The sequence below is a fragment of the Columba livia genome, chromosome 17 (genome assembly GCF_036013475.1).
Source record: "Columba livia isolate bColLiv1 breed racing homer chromosome 17, bColLiv1.pat.W.v2, whole genome shotgun sequence".
Taxonomy (NCBI): Eukaryota; Metazoa; Chordata; class Aves; order Columbiformes; family Columbidae; genus Columba; species Columba livia.
The window spans coordinates 12,703,731-12,726,764 of NC_088618.1; the positions used below are offsets into that span (position 1 = coordinate 12,703,731).

The 23,034-nt window shown below is 52.2% G+C and overlaps 1 protein-coding gene across 7 annotated transcripts in view; it reads left to right on the forward strand.

Annotated features, from left to right (window-relative positions):
• Positions 1-23,034, forward strand: part of NF2 (NF2, moesin-ezrin-radixin like (MERLIN) tumor suppressor) — a 51,087-nt gene that overhangs the window by 21,041 nt on the left and 7,012 nt on the right. For 2 of the 7 annotated variants that reach the window (XR_010466830.1, XM_065033897.1), the window contains exons 5-15: positions 968-1,036; positions 1,543-1,625; positions 2,263-2,338; positions 2,493-2,627; positions 4,922-4,996; positions 6,455-6,568; positions 9,445-9,567; positions 9,870-10,087; positions 11,244-11,349; positions 17,002-17,132; positions 18,855-19,014. Coding sequence is in view for 5 of the 7 variants with exons in the window: in XM_065033897.1 (XP_064889969.1) it covers positions 968-1,036; positions 1,543-1,625; positions 2,263-2,338; positions 2,493-2,627; positions 4,922-4,996; positions 6,455-6,568; positions 9,445-9,567; positions 9,870-10,087; positions 11,244-11,349; positions 17,002-17,132; positions 18,855-19,014 (1,290 nt within the window). In the remaining 2 variants the exon portion in view is untranslated. Of the gene's footprint in view, positions 1-967; positions 1,037-1,542; positions 1,626-2,262; positions 2,339-2,492; positions 2,628-4,921; positions 4,997-6,454; positions 6,569-9,444; positions 9,568-9,869; positions 10,088-11,243; positions 11,350-13,820; positions 14,144-17,001; positions 17,133-18,854; positions 19,015-20,829; positions 20,889-23,034 lie in introns of those variants that run through there. The other 5 variants (XR_010466831.1, XM_065033898.1, XM_065033899.1 and 2 more) reach the window with 4 other exon arrangements.

Consider the following 23,034-nt stretch of genomic DNA (forward strand, 5'->3'; position numbering starts at 1 on the left):
TCCAGTGCAATCCCCCCATGGAGCAGGAACACCCAGATGAGGTTACACAGGAAGGTGTCCAGGCGGGTTGGAATGTCTGCACAGAAGGAGACTCCACAACCCCCCTGGGCAGCCTGGGCCAGTGTTCTGTCACCCTTACTGAGAAGTTTCTTCTCATATTTAAGTAGAACCTCCTGTGTTCCAGTTTGCACCCATTGCCCCTTGTCCTATCACTGGTTGTCACCCAGAAGAGCCTGGCTCCATCCTCCTGACACTCCCCCTTTCCATATTGATCCCCAGGAATGAGTCCCCCCTCAGTCTCCTCTTGTCCAGCTCCAGAGCCCCAGCTCCCTCAGCCTTTCCTCACACGGGAGATGCTCCACTCCCTCCAGCATCTTGGTGGCTGCGCTGGACTCTCTCCAGCAGTTCCCTGTCCTGCTGGAACTGAGGGGCCACAACTGGACACAATATTCCAGGTGTGGTCTCCCCAGGGCAGAGCAGAGGGGCAGGAGAACCTCTCTGACCTACTGACCACCCCCTTCTAACCCACCCCAGGTACCATTGGCTTCCTGGCCACAAGGGCCCAGTGCTGGCTCATGGTCACCCTGCTGTCCCCAGGACCCCCAGGTCCCTTTCCCCTACACTGCTCTCTAATAGGTCATTCCCCAACTTACACTGGATCCTGGGGTTGTTCCTGCCCAGATTCAAGACTCTACACTTGCTCATGTTCTGTTTCATTAAATGTTTCCCTGCCCAGCTCTCCAGCCTGTCCAGGTCTCTGATGGCAGCACAGCTTCCAGTGTCACCACTCCTCCCAGCTTGGACAAAATACAGTTATTGAATGTGCTGAGCAGTGTTTGTTCTCTGCCAGGGCTGTGATGTGAAGGGTGTGAGCACTCTGTGGTTGTTTTCTCCCCAAGGGGTGGCTGTGTAAGGGTGAAGAGTTTTACTTGCCCATCTTGCTAAAGGTGTTTGCACTTCTTTCCAGTACGGCGATTACGATCCCAACGTGCACAAGCGAGGCTTCTTGGCGCAAGAGGAGCTGCTTCCCAAGCGGGTAAGGAGCTTGGCCGAGTGGAGGAATGGGTTCCGAAGCCTGGAGGTGTTTTATTTAGTGCTAGAGTCAGGTTATGGTTGGACTTGATGATCCTGAGGGTCTCTTCCAACTGAAAGGATTCTATGATTCTATTAATAACAGAGCCCTTTGCAGCGAGCGGCCGTGTGGGGCGCACCCTGCTTCACCTTCCTTGGCTTTCCTTACCAAGGCAAACAATCCAAACAGATGGATTGAGAGAGGAGAATTCAATTTTTTTCTGACGTATTTGAATAAAACCAGAAGTAAACGTTTTCTTTCTTTTCATGGTTTCATCCTGGGGATGGGGGGTATGCTGTGTTTTTGGGAGGGTTGAGCGTGTCCTGCTGAGAGTCACCTGTCCTGAGGTCAGACATGGGACCAGGGGTTTTTTTTTGGGACTTGGGTGTGTTTCTGGCTTGTTCGCTGGCTGAGGAGGCTGTGACTAGAGCCGCAGTGTGACCTGGTCTTTGTTTCCCCACGTATCGCAGGTAATAAACCTGTACCAGATGACTCCGGAGATGTGGGAGGAGAGGATCACGGCCTGGTACGCGGAGCACCGCGGCAGAGCCAGGTCAGCGTGGCTGGAGCGGCGGGTTGGGCTCGGTGCCCTCGCCTGCAGAGTCCCCGGGGTCTGGGGAGCGATGGGCTCTGGGGACAGCAGGGTTAATCCCGCACGCCTGTGAGCGCTCTGCGTGTGTCCTGCTGTCCCCTGGTCACTGGCAGGGTCCTCCAGAGAATTTGGGACTGATGCTCGGTAAGGGACAACCCACAGAGGGGAGCCCAGACGGTCAGGGTGCTTTTTGGACCAGGAAAATACATGGGAATTCAGACTAATGAGGCATATTGCTGCCTCAGGTGGTAAAAAGCTCTTTGTGGGGAATAAGCTTAAAGTCAGACAGATCTGAACCATCAGCTTCTCAGTCAGGGATTTTCTCTGTATGCTTAAGGGATTGGGAGCTGTACAAAGTGAGGCTCCAAGTGCCGCGTCTCGCTGGGCAGGCGGCCGCGGCCACTCAGATGCCACAAGCTGCAGAGTGGGATTTGCTCTTGGGCTTTATTGATCCTGGCAGCAAAGACAGACTTGACCTGTGCGGCAGAGACAGTCCAGGCTTTAAAACCCTGTGTGTGCTTAGGATCAGAAAGAGCCGCTGTCCCCCTCACTGAGCTCCTGCCAAACACCGTAATGCTGGCCTTTTTGTGTCTGACAGAGATGAAGCAGAGATGGAGTATCTGAAGATAGCTCAGGACTTGGAGATGTACGGAGTCAACTATTTTGCGATTAGGGTGAGTGCAGGTTGTGGGTCGCGTTTTCTTGCCAGTGTAGCTCTTGTGTTAACCCTGGTGGGTCAATGCTCAGCGCCGCTTGATGAATGTAACGATAGTTCATGTCAGACCCTCCAAGTGGAATAAAGGGGTTTTCTGCTCTTTCCTCCCGTAGAATAAAAAGGGCACCGAACTGCTCCTTGGAGTCGACGCCTTGGGTCTTCACATTTATGACCCAGACAACAGGTTGACCCCGAAAATCTCCTTCCCGTGGAACGAGATCCGGAATATCTCGTACAGCGATAAAGAGGTATGAATGCATCTCCCGTATTCCCTGAGAGCACTGAGAACACGGTTGCCGTTTAAAATGATTTCTCTTGGCCTCTCTGTTGTGTTTGCTATCGCCAGCTTAGCTAAGGGCAGCTCAGCTTCTCCAGTGGAAACCTTAATTCCAAGCCTTCCTGAAACCTTCCAGGAGTGGGCATATGTGGGGTCAGCTGGGAGCTCTCCTTTGCTTTGGTTTTAGAGTATGTTCAGAACATAATATTACTGCTGATGTGCTCAGCCCAAATATCAAAGCTCAGAAGTCGAGATCTGTGCTTTACTGGATATATTACAGTGTAATTCATTACTGTGTATATATCCTGTAGTATGAAATACAGTGAGATGTATTCCTGGTGAGAAAAGCTCTTGCGTCTTGCCATATCTTTACATCATCTTGAGTTTTCAAGCTGCTGGGTTTGGCATAACAGCTGGCACCTTTTTAGGAAGCTGAGTAATGTATAAGCCCACTATTGAATAGATATTTATTAAATCCAGAGCATAAATATGAATCTTTGCCCACCAAACCAAGTTGAGAATAACTGTGAAATGGGCCATGAAGGGGGGACTGATCTGCTCAATTTTCAGGCTGTGTGAGCTGCTCAGAGAAAACCAGCTGCCTTCATGTTAAGGAAGAAAATTAACTTCTTAATTAACATTTGTTTTCCCGTCTAAACATGATATTGATCAGGGTGAAAGATAAAGGTTTCTCATCAGCTGCATTTATCGCATGTCTTCTGAAGTTCAGGCGTAGTGCTGGAATTCTCTGCACTTGTTTGACTCCTCAAAAATGAGGAGCTTCACAACTCTGCACAAGCGCCCAGCACTTAGTGGCTGCCGAAGGCTTTTTGGAGCACAGGGGAAGCTGCTGAGCAGGCGTTGCCTCAGAAATCGGGATGGAAACCTCTGTAACCAGACAGTGACACCAGGCTGTGACAGAGCTCTCTCGTGGGGGAAGAGCTGCCACCTTCCATCAGGTCAATCAGTGCAGTAGGATGACAACAAGCGGACCTGATGTGGCAGTAAACAGGCATAATAGCTGGGTGACAGTGATGTCTGCACCACGGAGGGGTTTAATCCGTCCTAACAAAGCCTGACTTTACAGGGAACTGCAGTTCTTCTCCTGGTGCAATTCTGCTCTTGCTTTCAGTGACTTGTGGGGTTCTGCCAGAGCCCAAATCCAGGGACGTTCACGCACGTCTGCCTGGGAGAGAGTCTGGAAAGATTGGCTCTTAAACTGACAAAACGACACACTGCCAGGCCGAGCCCTTCCCAGGCAGTGCGATATATTGACAAATAGACCTGCTCTAATGGACACAGACTGTCTGCTCGAGCGCCGGCTCGCCAGCTGGTTATTTTTGTGGGGAGTGATGGAATATATGCATGCCTCCTAAAAAATGTGGTGTCGCAGAGCACTCCATCTCTGCAAGTGTCCTGTCGGTATGGATGGAGCCAGGCTCTTTTCGGTGACAACCAGTGACAGGACAAGGGGCAATGGGTTCAAACTGGAACACAGGAGGTTCCACTTGAATTTGAGAAGAAACTTGTTGGGGGTGAGGGTGTCAGAGCCTGGCCCAGGCGGCCCAGGGAGGTTGTGGAGTCTCCTTCTGTGCAGACATTCCAACCCGCCTGGACACCTTCCTGTGTAACCTCATCTGGGTGTTCCTGCTCCATGGGGGGATTGCACTGGATGAGCTTTCCAGGGCCCTGACATTCTGGGATTCTGTGATTCTGGTAGCTCAGAATCTTCTGTCAATCCTGGGGCTGTTTTACCAAAACTCTTGAGTCTGGTGATGCCACCTGTGTCCTTTTGAAACACCCACTGTGGGAAGCTCTTTGGAGAGGCCGTGGTTAGAGCTGTTCGCTGGGCAAGTGGAACATATTTATGAGTTAGAACGAGGGAACAGTATTATATTTTGAATTGTGGAGCGGTCTTGTGACACAGCTGACTTCTGGAGGACAAAATGCATGGAAAATCCTTTTGGGGACCCCTTATAAGTGGGGGTGTCAGCAGCTCTCGGGCATTGCGGTCTGTCAGGTCCAGCACTCTCATCGCTTCCGTGTGGCACTCACATCTTTCTGACCAGAGGAACAGTTGTCTCCTTGGTTGCTTTTGCCATTAGTTCTCTTGCTTGGCTGACAGCCATGGGGGCAGCTCTCAGCTGTGCTTGTCTGACACTGCCGGCCTCTGGGCCAAAGTTTCCAGTAAGACTTTGATAGCTGCATTTTTATTAAATGCGCCGCTCTCTGATAACTCTCCCTCTGTATCTTTTTCCTTTTCAGTTTACGATTAAGCCGTTGGACAAAAAGATTGATGTTTTTAAATTCAATTCGTCAAAGCTGCGTGTGAATAAGTTGGTAAGTCTACAGACAGAGTCATTTTTATTGCCTGCAGCAGTGGTTTGTGCCAGCAGTACAAGACGATGTTCTTTTGGGGCTTCTCCTTTGAGCGGCCGGGGGGAACGTGCTGACCTGGCTGGACCGTAGATGTGGTTTGGTGTACTAGTTACTGCTTGGTCCTGGCCTCTAGAAGAGAAGGGGGAGGCTCAAGTCAAGCTCCTTCACAGCCCCTCCTCCCCTTCTCCTGTTTTTGTGCTCCCTTCCCGAGCTCTGGGGTCACAGCTGAACCAGCGTGGCAGAAGCTCTTAGTGAGTAAAACTTTGTTGTCACCCCCATCTTTGCCCCAGATCCTGGATTCTGTGACGTAGATCTCCCTGTTTTGGGCTGCACCCTCATCGAGTGGCAGCCCTGTTTTCTCCTAGGCTGATGCCCTCTGAGCACACTCTCCTTGTACAGGATGGAGGGGGTTACGTTGGGCTGTTCTGTTCAGTGTCGAGTAACAGACCAACTGCTGTTCTGGATTTGGCATCTGGAGGAGCTTTCATCCAAATTCTGTAGCAGCTCTGCACCACATTAATTTGCACAAGGGACCTGCAGAAGGCAGAGAGGGATATTTTTCCCATCCTTATAAGCGAGGGAGGGGAACTTTGCTCTCCTGGTTGTAGGTTGTACTTCACGTGCCCTAGGGACATGGGGCTGCCTGACAAAGGCCTCGGTCGCTGCATTCCTCAGATTGTGCTGTGGCTCCTCTGACTCCAGAGAAGTTATTCGTGACTTGTGAAATAGAAGATGGGCATGTGAATCAGGCCTATAGAAAAGAATTTATAAACCTGCATTTATTGCTGGGAAGAGCTTTCATGCTTCTGTGTGCCCACCCCTTTGCTACCCCTCCTCTAGTATTGCCGCCTGCCTTTTCTTGCTCCTTGAGTACCAAAGGAAACCTCGTTGGTGCTCAGAACCCTTCAGCGCAGGTATCTGGAGATGCCCAGGGAAGTTTGTGATAAGACTTCTGTTTGTGTGGAGTCTCATCCAGCATGGAAAGTGGGCTTCCATCTTCTTTTTAATCTCAATACTTTCAATGTGCAGTTGGGAGAAGGTTCATCTTGAACCTAAAGAAAGGGAGCGCTGAGAACCAGGGAACTGACCAGAGCTGTAGAAGTCTTTGTTTGATTTTTTTAGCCTGATGCCTTTTTAGGGCTGGTGTAAAACTTGTCAGAACTGTGCAGTGCTGGACGCACAGAAAATTGGTCTGTGCAAGAGCTGCTGGCCAAGGAGCTGGTGTATGGGCTGGGACGTGGCTCTGTGCCCCTCCACTGGGTCTGAGAGCTCCCGGGGTTTGCCATCGGTGGGTGGAAGTGCTTACAAGCACCAAACCAAAGCAGTTCTAGTGGGTTTTGTGTGTCAAGAATCCAACCCGCCCCATTGTCACCACGTGTACAGCTGTTTCTCTCCGCTCTTCACCCTTGACTGTAACAGATTCTTCAGCTGTGTATCGGAAACCACGACCTCTTCATGAGGAGGAGGAAGGCAGACTCCTTGGAGGTCCAGCAGATGAAGGCACAGGCCAGGGAAGAGAAAGCCAGGAAGCAGGTGAGAGACATCTATAACTAGACCGTGAGCCCAAATCCAAAATGCAGATGAACTTGGGGAGGAACAGTCTCCAGAATGATACCGAGCACATGGAGCAGCTTTGAGGGGTGGTCCAGCTGAACGCCTCTTTTTAGTAGCCTGTTCCCACCTCACCAGGTGTCCTAACTTGGCTCTGGGGTTGATGGCAGCCTGGCAACCCCAATCTGGGCCCACACACAGGAACAAAACTGGGAGGACGGGAGGGAAGAGCTGATCTGGGTGTCCCGCAAGCGCGTCTGCATCTTCCCCGCCTCGGTCACTGGAAAGATGGAGCGTGTTGGGGTAGTTGCTTGTAATTAAAGCAGGGGCTGTGAGGGGGAGCTGTGCTTTGCCGTAGTTCTTCGCCTCATTTTCTAATTACGCGGTGATGGAATGCACGCCGACGTTTCGGGGCGTGCAGCCTGCATGCTAATTTGGCGCTGGCCTCCTTTATCTGCAGCAGGTCAGCCCAGGCGGCACAAACGGCTCTTTGGAGGCAGCGGGGTGTAGCCAATGAGCATATATCAGCAAATTGGATTGTATGAATCATTGTTTTCTGCTCGTAGACCTTTTCTACTCACTGAAACCCGCACAGCTAATCTGACTACTGGTGCTTAGAATATCAATGTCCTTTTTGCAATGAAGCCACTAGATAGCAGCAGAAGAAACCCAAGCAGTCGTTTGCACCAGGAGGGCCTTCTGCTCCAGGGATGAAGTTAATGGACTCAAGCGTGTCCGTGTGGTGCTGGCATTGGAGTTGAGGTGCTCAGCTCAGGGATGTGATATGCTTTGTCTTCAGGCACCTCCTGAAGCTGTTCTCCTTCCCGGAGCTTGTGGCGTGGCAGGAGGGGACAAGAATCCTTGTAACGGTGGCCAGGCCAGCTCCTCTGGGGACAAAGGGCTTTTTGTGTCCCCCAGGGGTTGCTCTGCTCCGTGAGGAGTTGACATTAGTGGAGCAAAAGGTTCTCCTTGGAAGAAGCAGCGTAGTGTCCAAGTGCTTGTGGCTTCAGACGCAAGTTTTGCAATTTTCTGAGGTTTTGCTGTGTTTGAATAAGAGCAGGAAGAGCTGAGATGCTGTGCTTAGGTGAGGGAGGTGACCCACGGGCACTGAGACCAAGTGGCAGCTTATCACTCCAATCCAGAGCGCTCATGCTCTCTGGGAAAGGTTGGGCTGCTCATGTGCTGTCTCGCCTGCTCGCTCCAGGATTCACCATTGTTAACCGATTCCAGATCGTCCTTTTATATCGGGATTTCTCGTTAATGGAAGCCCTGAGTGAGATGCAGATAGTGATGATAATTAACGAGGGGAACCTTTAATAGAAGGGAAGCAGAGCTGTTAGAGCAGCGGGCATCCTGCTTGCAGAACACAGCTTGTGTCCGAGGAGCGGAGAAATGTGTCGCACTCGCTTCCCTTATTAAACCCGCGGGTGGGCTGTGCAGTGCTGAGTCCTTGCTGTAGCGTGGAGATTTATCACGCATCCATCTCTGCTGCTGGAGCACTTGAACTTGGCGTGTTAATTAATTAGCCCGACGGCTCCCTTTGGGACCTTGGCTAGCGGGGAGGCGGCTGTTGGGCACGTTCAGTCTGCACAAGGCTCTCAGCATCTCTGGGAAGGGGTGACAGGGCCTGCTGGGCTGTTCCCCCCCAGGAGAAGTGTCGCTGTTCCCTGCACACCGAGCTGGAGGGGGAGAGTTTGTCTTGTCTAGGAACTGATATAGGGGTGGTCGTGCTCTTTGTGACCATCCCTATAAATGAGTGGAAGTGAAGTTTCCCGCATGCTGGGGGAGATGTAACAGCCATCCATGTCCTTCAGCCTCCTGCCGTGCAGTGCATCAATATTATAGAATCATAGACTCATAGAATCATTTTGGTTGGAAGAGACCCTTAAGGTCATCAAGCCAACCATAACATAACTCTAGCACTAAACCATATCCCTAAGAGTCGCATTGATTTAGTGACCATCCCCTGTGCTGGGACCTGGGGAGGCCAAACCGCGAATCCTGGGGTCAGTTCTGGGCCCCTCAAGCCAAGAAAGGCCTTGAAGTGCTGGAGCGAGTTGAGAGAAGGGAACGGAGCTGGTGAGGGGCTGGAGCACAAGTGTGATGGAGCGGCTGAGGGACCTGGGGGTTCAGCTGGAGAACAGGAGCTGAGGGGAGACCTTCTGATCTCTGAACTGCCTGAAAGGAGCTTGGAGCCAGGGGGGTCGGGCTCTGCTCCCCAGGAACAAGCGCCAGGAGCAGAGGAAACGGCCTCAAGTTGCGCCAGGGGAGGTTGAGGTTGGATGTGGGAACAATTTCTTCCCCAAAGGGCTGTGGGGCATTGGAACAGGCTGCCCAGGGCAGTGCTGGAGTCACCATCCCTGGAGGGCTGGACAGACGGACATGAGGTTCTCAGGACATGGGGCAGTGCCAGGGGTGGGGGAACAGTTGAGACTCGATCTTGAGTGTCTCTTCCAACCAAAATGATTCTATTTGATGTTTTGAAGATGCCCTCTTGCCATCTGTTCAACTTGCTGTAACTCCAGGCACAGCTGGAGCTCTTGGGACCCTCCTTGCCTGGATCAGCATAGGAGGGGCTGTCTGGGGACATGATCACCTGCAGGGCAGCTTGTGGGGCAGTGCTGTGGGTAGCAGCCTGATCAGAAGGCAGGGGGCTGTCTCAGGAATGACACTTGTCATTGCAGGAGCTGGGTGTGTCAGGTCACCCCTGTTTAGTGAAGTTCCCCATGTTAATCAGCAGAGAGGAGGCAGCCGTGCAATCCTCTGCTCTAACCCCTCATACTGACCCTTTCTCACCTTGTGGAAAGCCTCCTAATGTGCGTTATTCCTCCTTGCTTTCCCCTATCCCTTTTTCACAGATGGAACGGCAGCGCCTGGCCCGAGAGAAGCAAATGAGAGAAGAGGCTGAGAGGACGAGGGATGAGCTGGAGAGGAGGTTGATGCAGTTAAAGGAAGAGGCAACGATGGCCAACGAGGCTCTGGTGAGTCTCCGGAAGGTTGTTCCTCCCTCTTTCCATTGCTCAAGCGTTTTAGGGAGACACTAAGTGTCCTATGGCAGTTCTCAAACTGCTGCTGTGGATGGTGATCAAGAGGCCAGATGGATTTGATTTCATCCTGCTGTGGGAGCAGCACAAGAGGAGGTTTTGGTCCAGAGCCTGGGCACATCCATGTCTTGGCTGCGGAAGGCTGGAAGGGAGGGACGCTGGGCCACGCTCCGGGGGTTGGGAGCACTTAGGGGGAGACATTCAGTACACTCGATGGCTTAACGTGCCTTATTTCTCAGATGAGGTCTGAAGAGACAGCAGACTTGCTGGCTGAGAAGGCTCAGATCACGGAGGAGGAGGCCAAGCTCCTGGCTCAGAAAGCGGCCGAGGCCGAACAGGAGATGCAGCGAATCAAAGCCACGGCCATCCGGACGGAGGAGGAGAAGCGGCTGATGGAACAGAAGGTGCTAGAGGCAGAGATGTTGGCACTGAAAATGGCGGAGGAGTCGGAGAGGAGGTCAGAGGGTACAACCTTGCAGCTGCCTCTGCTTTGCTTTCCAGCCCCTTTCTGGCTCAGCCTCGCGTTGTCCGTCCAGCGGTTTGCACTGAGCCCTTGGCCTCCCGTGCGCGTTCAGCGGCAAACAACCCTGTGGCTCAGCTGGTTTCTCTCTCCATCTCGCTGTTTGTCACAGCCGGGTTGTCTCCGGCTGGGAAATGGTGCTGGCAGAGCAGTGGTGGCCCTGAGCTTTCCCTGGAACGGAGCTGGAGACCCTTCTCCAAAGCCTTTATTTTATTCTTTATTCTGGATGGTACATCAACATTCCCTGCTCTCTCTTTACTCCTCTGTTTACCTCTCAGGTGTTCAGTTCTCCTCACCGGTTGTGAGGTCCCTGTTTCAGGTTAGCCTGAAGGTCTCCATTGCTTCCGGAGTCCTTATTTCCCATTAAAACTGGTGTTTCCAGCCTCTTGATCCCCGAGCCCAGGTCCCACGCTGCATTTGGTAGTGAGCAAGTAAAAGATCATTCTTGTTTCCTTCCAAGCGATTACTCCTTTCCGTGTGAGAGCTTGCTTGGTGTCAGCCCTTCTGCTTGGATAGACACTGCCCTTGTCCTTCTCTTCTTGCCTTGGTCTCTATCTTGTGAAGTCTTCACTCAAATTTTAATCCAGCTTTCTTCCCACCTTCGGCTTTCTCCTTGTAGGGGGTGGTCCTTGAGCTTCAGGGGTGAATACTAGTTCTGGAATAGTTGGGCCCTGTGAGCAGGCAAAGCTGTGCCATCTTGGGTGCTTTTTCCTTTTTGAATGTAGGGAATAATCTTTATTAGAGACTTACTTGTCAGAAAACTGCCTCTCCTGCTGTAAGGCTGAGCTTAACTCTTGAAGTCATTCTCCCCATCCTGGCATCTCAGCACGCTTCTCCAGCCCTCCGCCTCGCTCATTAATTCTCCAGAGCCCATGTCAGAGCTGCCCTTCTGTGGCTTGGAATTTTGTGCTAATTAAAACGTCCCACCTGAGAGAGGCTCTGGCGTTGCCCTTGCTCACACAGTTTCCTAGTTTACGTCTTGTTGTGGGACAAATCTCAGCCTGTTCTGCACCTACACTGTAACCCTGCTTCTCCATCATCTCATTCCTCTCGACTCCAATCTGATGGTTGCCTTTCGCTGTGTTTCTTGCAGGGCGAAGGAAGCTGATCAGCTAAAGCAAGACCTGCAGGAGGCTCGCGAGTCTGAGCGGAGAGCAAAGCAGAAGCTTTTGGAGATCACCAGCAAGTCGTCTTACACAGTAAGCATCATCTGTATTGTCGTTCCCCATTCCCAGCCTGTAAATGTCCCCTCTGCTATAGCCAGAGGAGTCCCTTGTCTCCATCCCATCGAGGACAGGTACGAGCCATCTCATCGCATTGATGCTCAGAAACCCTTGACAGTGTTGTCCTGTTCATCCAGGCACCACATCATGAGAACATCACTTGGCTCTTTTATTTGTTTCCACCCCTACCTACCCTTCTCGTGCTACCAGAACAGGGGAGCTGCTGGGGAAATTAAAGGCAGCAAACTTTAAACCAATTTAACAGCCATGTCAGATACACGCTTTAATAGCACATGTGGAGTGTACCAGCTCGTAATAGCCTTTAAAATAGGGTTAAATACTTACAGAACGGAGGATGTCCTTATTCTTATTAGGTGGGATAAACTTTGTTCAGAACCTGTAAATTCATTATTTGGGCATAAACCAGACACCGCACCTCTGTGTGCTGGGAAAAAACTTCTTGAAGGGAGATTATTCCATAATTACCCATTAAGAGGATTTCACACCTTCCTCTGAAGCATCTGGTCCCGGTTGCTGACGGGGACTGGAATGCCGGAGTAAATGATCATCGCTTCGATCTGTCTGGTGGTTCCTGCCCTCTGCTTCTCTAATTGTGCTGCCAGGGGGACAAAACCCATCAAGTGTCCCCTCCGCGCAGCTCACACCTGCTCTGGCTGCCGTGCGGTCCTGCGGGGAGATGGGGAAGAGCTCGGCAGCTTCAGGAATAAACTCACCAGACGTACGTGGGAGTTATTGACTCGTCTAGTAGTGAAGTTTTAATTGGAACCTGCAGGCTCCTTCCCCCCTCCTCTGGAAACTTTAAAGGAGCAGATGAAGAGGGCTTGAGATGGAGTAATTTTTCAGCCCCATACTCTCAAGTTCCCTGCAAAAGTGCGCAGAAGCTTTTAAAGCCATCAGCCATGGAAAATAGTTGGGTGCTCTTAGCTACAGGATGCTCGGTCAGGTGCCAGATAAAGCTTAGCCTTGGAGTGTTCTGTATTTGACAAGACACTGGGATTCTGGGATCCACTGGTTCTTTAGTACTGGGTTTAACTTGTGCACAGGGTGAAGTGTCCTCATTGAAACCCTCCTGTGTGGCTCCATCAGCCATGAGGCGGCTGCCGGTGCCGGGAGGGGAGGGGATGTGCTTTTTTGGCAGATTCCCCCCACGCGGCTGCCGCTCCTCCTGCCCCTGCACAGGCTCGGTCGCTGTTGTTTCCCAAGGTCAGGAGGATGCGAGTGTGACCGTTGTGCCTGTATCCGGGTGACAGCACCTTGCTGGGCTCTTCCAGCGCTCAGCACAGAACAGACATGGAGCTGCTGGAGAGGGGCCAGAGGAGCCCCAGGAATGATCCGAGGCTGGAACAGCTCTGCTGGGGACAGGCTGAGAGAGCTGGGGTGTTCAGCTGGAGAAGAGAAGCTCCGGGAGACCTTAGTGCGGCCTTTCTGGACTTAAAAGGGGCCGATAAGAAAGATGGGGACAGACTTTTGAGCAGGGCCTGTTGTGACAGGACAAGGGGTGATGGTTTTAAACTAAAGGAGGGAGATTCAGGCTGGACATGAGGAACAAATTGTTTGTGCTGAGGGTGGTGAGAACCTGGCCCAGGTTGGCCAGAGAGGTGGTGGATGAACCATCCCTGGAGACATCCCAGGCCAGGCTGGACGGGGCTCTGGTGCAGATGTCCCTGCTCATGGCAGGGGGGGCACTGGGGGAGCTGGGAAGGGCCCTTCAACCCAAACTGTTCTGTGGTCCCCTGTTCACCTGCCTCGCTCCTCCTGTCTCCTGTGGCCTCTATTCTGGCTCTGCTGTGTGTGTGTTTGGGGAAGACACGTGAGATGTGCTGAGATCCCGGTCCTGAGCACCGCTTCAAAGAGCTGGATTTGTGCAGCCCGAGAGGGAACGAGTCCAGGTGGCCTGAGGGATGAAGCAGCTTTGAAAGCTGCTCTTGGGCGGCTCGTGTCCCTCAGGTGAGTGGCGGCTCTGCCATTCCAGCTCCTTAATGAGGGTGTGATGCTGAGTTTGCCCTTTTCTGAGGTCCCAGTGCTTATGCTGATTGTCCCTGGGCGCTGAGAGCTTGACAGGACTTCACTTGGGGGGACGAGCAGGAGAGGGAGGGAGTGGATGGATATAGAGGCACAGAGTCCTTTAGGTTGGAAAAGACCCTTAAGATCATTAAGTCCAACCATTAATGTCTGTGTTGCAGAAAAGGCAAGAAACGGTTAAATATATAATTTTTCTTTAACTTTCCAGTTTCCAATCCTGGTTCTTTAAAGCTCATTTCAGTGCCTTTTTAGTCCTTGAAGCCCAAGCTGCTTCTGTGATGTGACTGGTAGGTGGTGCATGAGAAACAAGACATGAATCTGAGTCTCGGGCCGTCAGGGCTAGGAGGACAATTCATTCTTTACCAGCTTGGCAGCGGCTCTTTCCCTCCTTCGTTGCCCTTCAGGTCCCGCTCACAGCAAGACCAGAGGCAGTTGTCCCTTCTCTGCTCCTCTTCACGTAGCAGGTGGTTGTTTTGGGCTCGCCCAAATTCTCGAGCAGCACCAGGAGGAGCAATCCCCATGGGGGAAGCCTCACGACACGACTTGTGCCTCCTCCGTCGTCGCCCGTCTCGCTGGCTCCGTGATCCCGTCAGCCTGCTGCTTGCCGCTAGTAATGGCAGAAAATTGCTTTAATGCCCTGACGGGGTTATGCAGTTTGTCCCAGGTGAGGAAGCACATAAGGGAAAAGGTCTGTGTCCCCTTCGTCACCCTGCATCACCTGGATTAAAGATCTCTGTGCCTTCTGCAAGATTTGCCTGTCATTATTGCAAACAGCAGGGAAATGCTTTGCTCCAGATATTAAGCCTGTGCCATCGCAGGCTCTATGCTCTTTCCTTGCTCTTCCTCAATGCTACTGCTCTCTGACCACCGATTTTTTCATTGCTTCATGAAAGAGTGATGCTGAGGACGGGCAATGAAGTGGCTGTAGTGACCCTGACAAACTGGCACCTGTATTTAGTGATTGCAGCACCTGAAATCCCTGCTCAACTCTTGCTGCTCTTGTTCAGGTTTGTTGTTTTTTTTTTTTTAAACCCTAACAAGCTTGTGCTGAAGGAAAACAAACTAAAGCTAAAGGTTGTTTGAAGGCCAGCAGGGCGGTTCTGCTGGCTCCCCGCACGGCGCAGACCGCACAACCTGCGCTGGGAAGGGCTTTGCCAACACCCGTGTGCCTCACGGGGACGGGACCTGCATGTCAATGGGATGCCGGGGTTGAAATCAGTTAAGTGCCTTGGCAGAGCTGTCCCTTCGCCTTCGAGGCTGGAATTTAGGTACTCGGCTGTCCCTTGCAGCGCCCGCTCCAGAATTAATGCGGCTGCATTCTGCGCTCCAGCCATCGTGAAGGGGAGTGAGAAATCGCCTTTCCTTCTTGTGCCAGTCTGACTTACCTGGAGCGCTCCAGGCGGCTTGAGGTGCTGCCTTGTTCGTGCTCCTACAAGGTGTTTGCATTCTGGCTTCGCCTCCGCAGGGTGAATGAAATGTCGTCCCTCTCGAGTGGGGGACGAGCCCCAGCTGTTTGTGCATTCCAGGCTGGCGGCGAGGCCAGAGGCAGGTTATTGTGCAGAGTAAATCTGCCAGCGCCCCGGCGCTAGCGGTTCTTGTTGAAGCGGAGCTCGCTGCAAACAGTCACAGTCTCACAATATCACAGTATGGTTGGGATTGGAAGGGACCTCAAAAGCTCATCCAGTCCAGTCCCCCTGCTGGAGCAGGAACACCCAGGTGAGGTCACACAGGAACATGTCCAGGCGGGTTGGAATGTCTGCACAGAAGGAGACTCCACAACCCCCCTGGGCAGCCTGTTCCAGGCTCTGCCACCCTCACCGGGAAGAAGGTTTTTCTCAAATTTAAGTGGAACCTCCTGTGTTCCAGCTTGATCCCATTACCCCTTGTCCTATCATTATTTGCCACCGAGAAGAGCCTGGCTCCGTCCTCGTGGCACTCACCCTTTATATATTTATAAGCATTAATAAGGTCACCCCTTAGTCTCCTCTTCTCCAAACTAAAGAGCCCCAGCTCCCTCAGCCTTTCTTCATAAGGGAGGTGCTCCACTCCCTTAATCATCTTTGTTGGCGTGCGCTGGACTCTCTCCAGCAGTTCCCTGTCCTGCTGGAACTGAGGGGCCACAACTGGACACAATATTCCAGATGGGGTCTCACCAGGGCAGAGCAGAGGGAGTGTCCCAAATAGGAGAAAGGAGAGAAAGAAACAACCAGCTGGAGTACAAGATCTGGTTTCTTGGGTCAAGTGCCCTAGAACCATCCACCAGATCAGAGCAGCACCGTCTCCTGCCATCCCCCAGTCCAGCCTGCTCTGGGCTCATTGGTTTTGTTCCAGAAATCCCTTAAAGCAGGAAGGAGCATCTGCCAGAGAGGTGGGTGAGCTTTTGGATGCCGGGCGGGATTTCTTGTATCCAAAACAGGGGCTGGGCAGCAGTTCCGACTCTGACCCACGAGCGCGGTCGGAAGCCGCTGTGCCATCCTAGCCCTGTGTCGCCGCTTCGACCTCGTCTAACGCATCAGCCGGGCGATGATTGGAGTCGGGATGCTTTTTCTCTGCTGGTAATGAGCCCATTTAGTAGAGCTGTGACAATTTTTGACTGAGAAGGGTCATTTCTTTAGGGGAAAATAAAAATCGGAGGGCCTGGCAGCGTTTTGCAGGAGGATGAAAGTCCCAAATCCGTGCTCAGGTGCGATGCGAGTGATTCCTGATGTTATCTCTGCATTTCCAGCTCAATCTAGCACTGGTTCCTAAACACTTGGTACTATAAGTTACAGTGAAGATAAAAATGAACATTAAATAGCTGTCAGAGGCCTCCCGAGAGGCAGCTTGTGTCCAGCCCTGTTTTAAGTGGCACAGTGGTGATAAAAGCTGAACTTTGTGAAGTTTTGTCAGTAGGTTTTGAAGGCACGCGGTGTTTTGTCTCCTATTTACTCCTGTGAAGAGCAGGATCCCAGCAAAGCAATAGCTCTGAGTTGAAGAGCCTATTGTGAATGGAGCAAGAGGATCCTGAGGCTGCTCTGGTGCTTGGGATGCTGGGCTTGTTTGCTGCTCTACCCTGCAGTGCCTTGGGGTGTTTGCCATCTTCTGCGTTAAACGATCCCCAGCTGAAAAAGAGCTGAGTAATGTGCTCTCTGGAAAGTCTGGGGCTGGTTTGGACAAATGAGGTTGTGAGTAGTGTTGTGTCAGGTGTACAGGTGCCCCTTCCCTTTCCCTGTGCAAATTATAGAATCATTTTGGTTGAAAAAGCCCCTCAAGATCATCAAGTTCAGCCCTAACCTGACTCTAGCACTACCCCATGTCCTGAGAACCTCATGTCCGTCTGTCCAGCCCGCCAGGGCTGGTGACTGCAGCACTGCCCTGGGCAGCCTGTTCCAATGCCCCACAGCCCTTTGGGGAAGAAATTGTTCCCACATCCAACCTCAACCTCCCCTGGCGCAACTTGAGGCCGTTTCCTCTCGTCCTCATTGCATTGTTAGTACGTAGCACCTTGTTCTCAGCGTTGCTCTGATTGCACCTCCGTGTTACAGAATGTTTGCTATAGGAACACTTGTGTGGCCAAAGTGGTTAATTTGTGCTCTGCCTCTTTAGCAGTCCATGAACTCGAGTACGACGGCGCTGCCGACCGACCTGCCCAGCTTCAACCTCATCAGCGAGAGCCTGTCCTTCGACTTCAAGGATACGGACATGAAGAGGCTTTCCATGGAAATCGAGAAAGAGAAGTACGTGTGTCCAGTGCTGGGCTGTGTGCCTGGATAGCGGTGGGAGGAGAAATTGTACCGGGGCTGAATGTGACTTTTATGTTCCAGACAAGCAGGTGAAAGGGGGAGAAATCCTTTGGGTTTGCATTTACCTGGTCGTAAATTAATAGCTCTGCCCAGAACATGATCTAACTAGTGAATGACCAGGTGGGGACCTGGTGTCACAGATGTGTCTCTAATACCTGCCTAAGGGTGAGTTTAAGCACACTGAGCCTTGCACCACTCAATTCCTCTCTGTATGATTAACCTGGCTCTTGCTTAGGCTTGAATTATCCGTGTCGGTAGGAAGAGTTCTCAGTCTGCTGGTGTGCTGAGCTATTGCAGGCTGGTGCTTATGCATTTACATCGTGTCCAGAGAATGTAAAGACAGCAGGATTCTGCGCTAAGGTCCTGCATTAGAGCTTTAACCCCTTTTTCTTGGAATCTGTGTCATTTTTATATATAAAAAGTGCGCGCAAGCAAGTTGGGATGCGATTACGAGCTTTGATCTTGTGTTTTCCTGAGGGTGCGAGTGTAGCCCTCAAAATTACAATTTTAGCAGAAATCAAAGCAGATCAGATTTTAATCTCTGTAGTAATAATGAGCTTTGTTCATCGATGGGGTGGTAGATCAAAGCTAGGAGGGCTCTGCCACAGCACCCCGGCCAAAACTTCCCGGGGCGGGGATGAAACACCCCTGGGTCCCAGAGGGTGGATTATTTTGCCTCAGTTCAGAACCGTCTCCTGTGTATGAAACAACAGACCATGCGCTTGAGACGGAGGTTAGAAACTTCTCCTAAAGCCAGAAGGAAAAAGACAGAAGCTGCAAATCGCAGGATAATTCCCAGTTCTGTACCCAGGTTGCTAACTAGGTCAACCCGCTCTCCTAAGCAGGAAGAGCTTGGCGCTGCCAAACGCTGAGAGCAATAGCGAACATACTTTTGCCGACTTCTCCGGGACTCTTCGGCTTCCTTGTGTGCTGAGATAAACCCCCTACAAATGTTGGCACCCCAAATAGGTTCTTGTTAGTCCGCTGGTGCTGGGACCTGGGTCTGGGTGTTTAATCACAAGTACGAGGCTGGCAGGGTGTGATTTTTCTGCAGTTGATGCATCGAGTCCTGGGGATGGTTTGTGGGGTTTTTTGATTTCTTTTTGTTTGTTCTTTCTTTATCTGGGAGACCTTCTCCTCTGCTGGGCATGCTGTGTGCCTAAAAAATACCCGTATTTTGGGGGCGGTGCTTGCTCCCACACATTCTCAAGCTCAATCTCTCTAAAACGTGGGAAGTCGGTACATCGGGGTCCTGCCTCGCTGGGAGGATTCGTGCCTTTGATTTTCAGAGCTGGCTTTGCAGAGTAGGGCAGCGCCGCTTAAATCGCTGCCTTGTAGACTGAAACTGTGACATTAACCCGTGTGACACTGCAGCTTCGCTCGGAAATGGGGGGACTTACAGACACCATCCAGCAGCTGTGTTTTGGCTTTATTTTTTATATAGCGTAACTTAGAGTTTTGTTCTTGGGTCAGCTGCCTGGGTCTTCTTTTTAATAACAAGCAAATTGCTCAGAGTAGTTTACCACGTGCTGTAAATTAACATTGTCGGTTCCACACACTATAAATGATGAAGAGAAGGTTTTTCTGTTCTAATTCCCTTATGGGCCGCCACGATATAAAGTCGGTGCTAACCCAGGACTCTTGTGTGTGTGCCAGGGTGGAGTACATGGAGAAAAGCAAACACCTGCAGGAGCAGTTGAACGAGCTGAAGACGGAGATTGAGGCGCTGAAGCTCAAGGAGAGAGAGACGGCGCTGGATATATTGCACAATGAGAACGCCAGCCGGGGCAACAGCAAGCACAACACTATTAAAAAGGTATCAGACGGCTCCAGTTTGTATCTCGCCTGATGAAATCCTTTAAAAGCAACACCAAAATAACCCTTCCGTTCGGTTTAGCTTTTGCACAAGTTGTTATAATAAAATTGTTTGGTCTAGGCTCTCTTCCCCGGCTGCTTAGCTTTGAACCAGGGTGCAGAAGATTGAGCTTCTGGTGGCCCTGGCTTGTGGTTGCCCCAGCCGAGCCTTGTCCCTCGGCGCTGTGGGAAGGGATGCAAAGGCTTTGAGGTTTCAAGGTCTTGCTGAACCTTAACCAAAGCTGCACAGGGGTGTGTTAGGAGAGATCTGCCACTCCAGCGACCCCAGGAACGGGAAATACCCTCCCTGCCTATTGCAACCGTTCCCTCCAGGCATTGCAAAGCCGCAGCACTGAGCTTCTCTGGTGAATAATAAGGGCAAAAATCCTCCTGATTTACAAACTCTCGGTAGAAAAAGCCGAACACATCCTCCTCTCTTTTAATCTCGAGTAACCTATAGTGCAGCTTCAAATACTAACAGCAAAACCTTTCGCTAGTGGGGTGTGTGTGAGCTCTCTGCTCCCTGTGCTCGGGGCCTGGGAACCACTTGCCTCTAGAAATGCGGTTCAGATGAGTAGTTTAGCCCCAAAGTGAGGACGGCCGGGTCTGCTCGCCCCGGGCTCACACCTGAAAGGCCACAACCTTCTTTATTTTCCCTTTTTCTTAGTAGCTCTGCTGTTGTCCCAGCTGGGCTCAGCGCAAGGAGAGGCCGGGGCCACATCCAGAATTGGTATGGTGGGTTATCGTGATCAGTCCCGGTCACCTGCAAAGGGTTTTGTCCTGCAAAGGCTTTTACCCTGCAAAAGGTTTTACCCTGCAGAGGCTTTTAGCCTGGACAGTCAGTTACCCGGCTCTGCTCGCAGCCTTGGACAGGATTCAAATACCTGTACGGCATGGGCTGTGGGCTGCGGTAACAACTCCGGGTTGTAAAAACAAGTCCTTCTTTCTTTCCCCTTCCCAGCTGACAGGTCCAAAAGGATTTGAAAATATCAGTTCGTGTCAACTTTCATGGCTGGGAGTCGCTAATCACTGAATTGGGGCAGGAAAATGAATCCAGCGGGTCTCACTTTCCCATGTCCCCGTGCTAGCCCGGGGCTGTTCGGGCTCCTGTCCCACCAGAGCAGAGAAGCTGAAAATCTTCACAGGCCCTTTTGTCATCGTAGAATCGGAGCGCATTTCTGCTCCCAGCGGGTTTCGTCAGGTTTTGTCTCTGTGCTTACAGTCCTCAGTTTAAACAGAAAATGCTACATTTTCACATCTGACAGAGACAAGTTCATAGAGAGCTGATGGCCCCATTTGTCTCACTTAAAGAAGGTGGCTGGGCGATCATTTCGCCGCCTGTCAGCGCTTGTCGCTGTCATCGCGACTGTGTGGTCCATCCTGCTGCCTCGGGAGCTGGAGCCTTGTCCTGTCCGCTCCCTTCAGGAGGGACCCGAGCCCGCCCAGCTCCTGCGTCTCAGGCTTTTAAATAAGTCTGTAAGCGGAGCACATCAGAATAAAATCACAGGCTGCTTGTGTTCCTGTCACCGGGAGGTCAGGAGGCCTTTTGTCTTTGCAGTTGTGATGGAAAGGAAAACTCCAGACGCTCAGAATGGGGTGATGCTGGCAGTTTAGCAATACTTCAGCAATACCAGCCCTCTGCCCCACCTGGAAGCCGCTGCTCACTTCAGCGCTCCAGGCAAACCGTACCGATTGCACGGGTGCCCTGACATTGCTCGTATCACAGAGGATTCTTTTGTTTTCTGTTGTCGTTGTTCATTTTATTTTGCTGGTTTAGCCTCAAGCCCAGGGCAGAAGACCTATCTGCATTTGAGACCCCCGAGTCGGTTGTTGGAGGTACTCTGCGTGGGCGCTGGGCTCGCTGGCTGCCGCACTAACCCTGCATGAGCTTCCCCGCCGGTGCTGCCACCCCCGCGCCGCTCCGGTGATGGTGACAGTGACACTGGGGTCCCCGCGGCACAGCCCCCTGCATGTCGCAGGCCCTGCCCGGCTCTCGCTCCCTCGGCAGCGTTCGCAGCCTCCCCAGGGCCGTTCTTTGGCCGATCCTCCGCGCTGGGAAGCGTCTTTCTTGGCAGAGCTGAGCTGGCAGTGTCAGCGGGGGAGCGCAGGCGTAGACGCGTAAATAATTAAACGCGCCTGTTTGCGCTCTGCTCCCGGTGGCTGGGAATCTATCGGAGGTGCGGGGTGGCCTTTGAAGATTTCTTTAATGAAGTAAACCAGGACCTTGTTTGCTGCAGAAAGAAATTCAGGATTTTAAAAAAAAAAAGCAACAAACACCAAACAAACCCCATCAGCTCTTCGCTGCCAAAACTGTCATAACAGCCTCAAAATGCTCCGTCTTGGAGCAGAGCAGCACGTGGATGCGTTTGAGAGGTGTCACAGGAGCACGAAGCGGATGGCTGAGGATGGTTCTTGGGCATGGCTGTGGCTGGGGGTGGCCCAGGGGGACGGTGCTTGGTCACCGTCACACCCAGGGACACCGGCTCTCTTAACGTCGTGTCTCTTTTTACCAGTGCCTGCTTTCCTCCCAGGATTTGCCCTCAATCGGTGTGCGTGCGGAGCATCGCCTCCCTCCTTCGGGAGGATGACTTTGGGGAGGCTTTTGCGCTCTTTCCTCTTGCACACCCGCAGGGTTTAGCGAGCGTCGAGGGGTAGCGCTAAGGGAAGAGATGACACGGATGCTGCAGTAGCAGCGCTCGCCGAGGCAGGTGGTGGCAAAGCTGGTGATTAAGCGTCTTTGGAAAAGGCTTTTGTTCCAAGTTCCTGCATGGTGGGCACGTACAGCGGTTCCCAGCACCTCTGGAGCTGTGTGACGGAGGCAGGAGGATGCTGGAGCTGCAGACGTCTCCCTGGCCGGTACCCAGGAGCGATCAGCGCAGGTTTGTGCTGTTCTCGAATGGTCCAGCCCTCCCAGAGCTGCAGGCAGCGCTGTAAATCACCCCAGTTCGGGTTTTGTGCTGGGCGGCTGCTGTCAGCCACTCTGTTGGGGCTACGGGTGTTCCCAAGACCCGTCATTCGGTGTTTCTTTGGGAAGAGGAACAAAGCGACTAAAATAAAGGTGAACCTGCGGGTCCCGGTTGCCTCGGGGGAGGCAATGGATCTTTCTGGGGCAGGCTGGTTGTGCTTGAAACGCGCCGTCCCATCCCGGCTGGCTCGAGGAGCTCCGTAGCAGGTGAAATTGGGGCGAAATCCACTTGTGGCCACAGCACGAGGTGGAGAAACGAAGCCCTGGCGGTTTGTGCAGAGACTAATCCAGCAACTGGGAGCGATTTGGAGCCAGGGAGGAGCCCCCGTAATTAATCCAGATTCGCAGCAAGTGCTGCAGTGTGACCTCTGGGTTTTGCTGCCTGCCTTTGAAGACGCCCGCGAAGTTTTTCATGTTTAATTACGTGGTTAACATGCTAATCCTTTTTTATGAGATCTGTGGGCACAGCACAAGCGTCTCATCTGGAAACCGATTTCCCTTCTCCGTAGCGCTCTCTGCCGCGGGCCGGCGCTGCCGATTCCGTCTGCCTCGGCTTCGGAAGGGTTTGCCGCTTCGAGAAGATGAAAAACCCACTTCTTCCTCGCGTCCTTCGGTGTAGGAATGCTCCCAGGACAGGCTGCAGCTCTAAAACACAACCAGGTCTTTCATTCCAGTTGCTTTCTTCTGGCAGAGTCATGCTTATTTACTGTGATTTAAGCCCTTTGAAGTCTCCAGGCAAGGAGCAAATCTCCACGCCTGTTCCCAGACAAGCGGCTTTGTCCTTGAGCAGAGCTCTGGTCCTTCGAGGATGGGCTTGGCCTTTCCCTTCCAGGCTGTCTTTTTCTGGGTCATAGCGTTGCTCCGGGGCTCACGGTGCGGTGGGATGCAGTGAGCTCTTGCTGATGATGCTCTTGCCAGCTGATCCTGGTTGCAGTGCAGTGCTGGCATCAACTCAGGTTTTTCCCGTCATCGAGGCACTTGAGGTTTGGATAAGCTACTTCAAATCTGCTTGTTTGT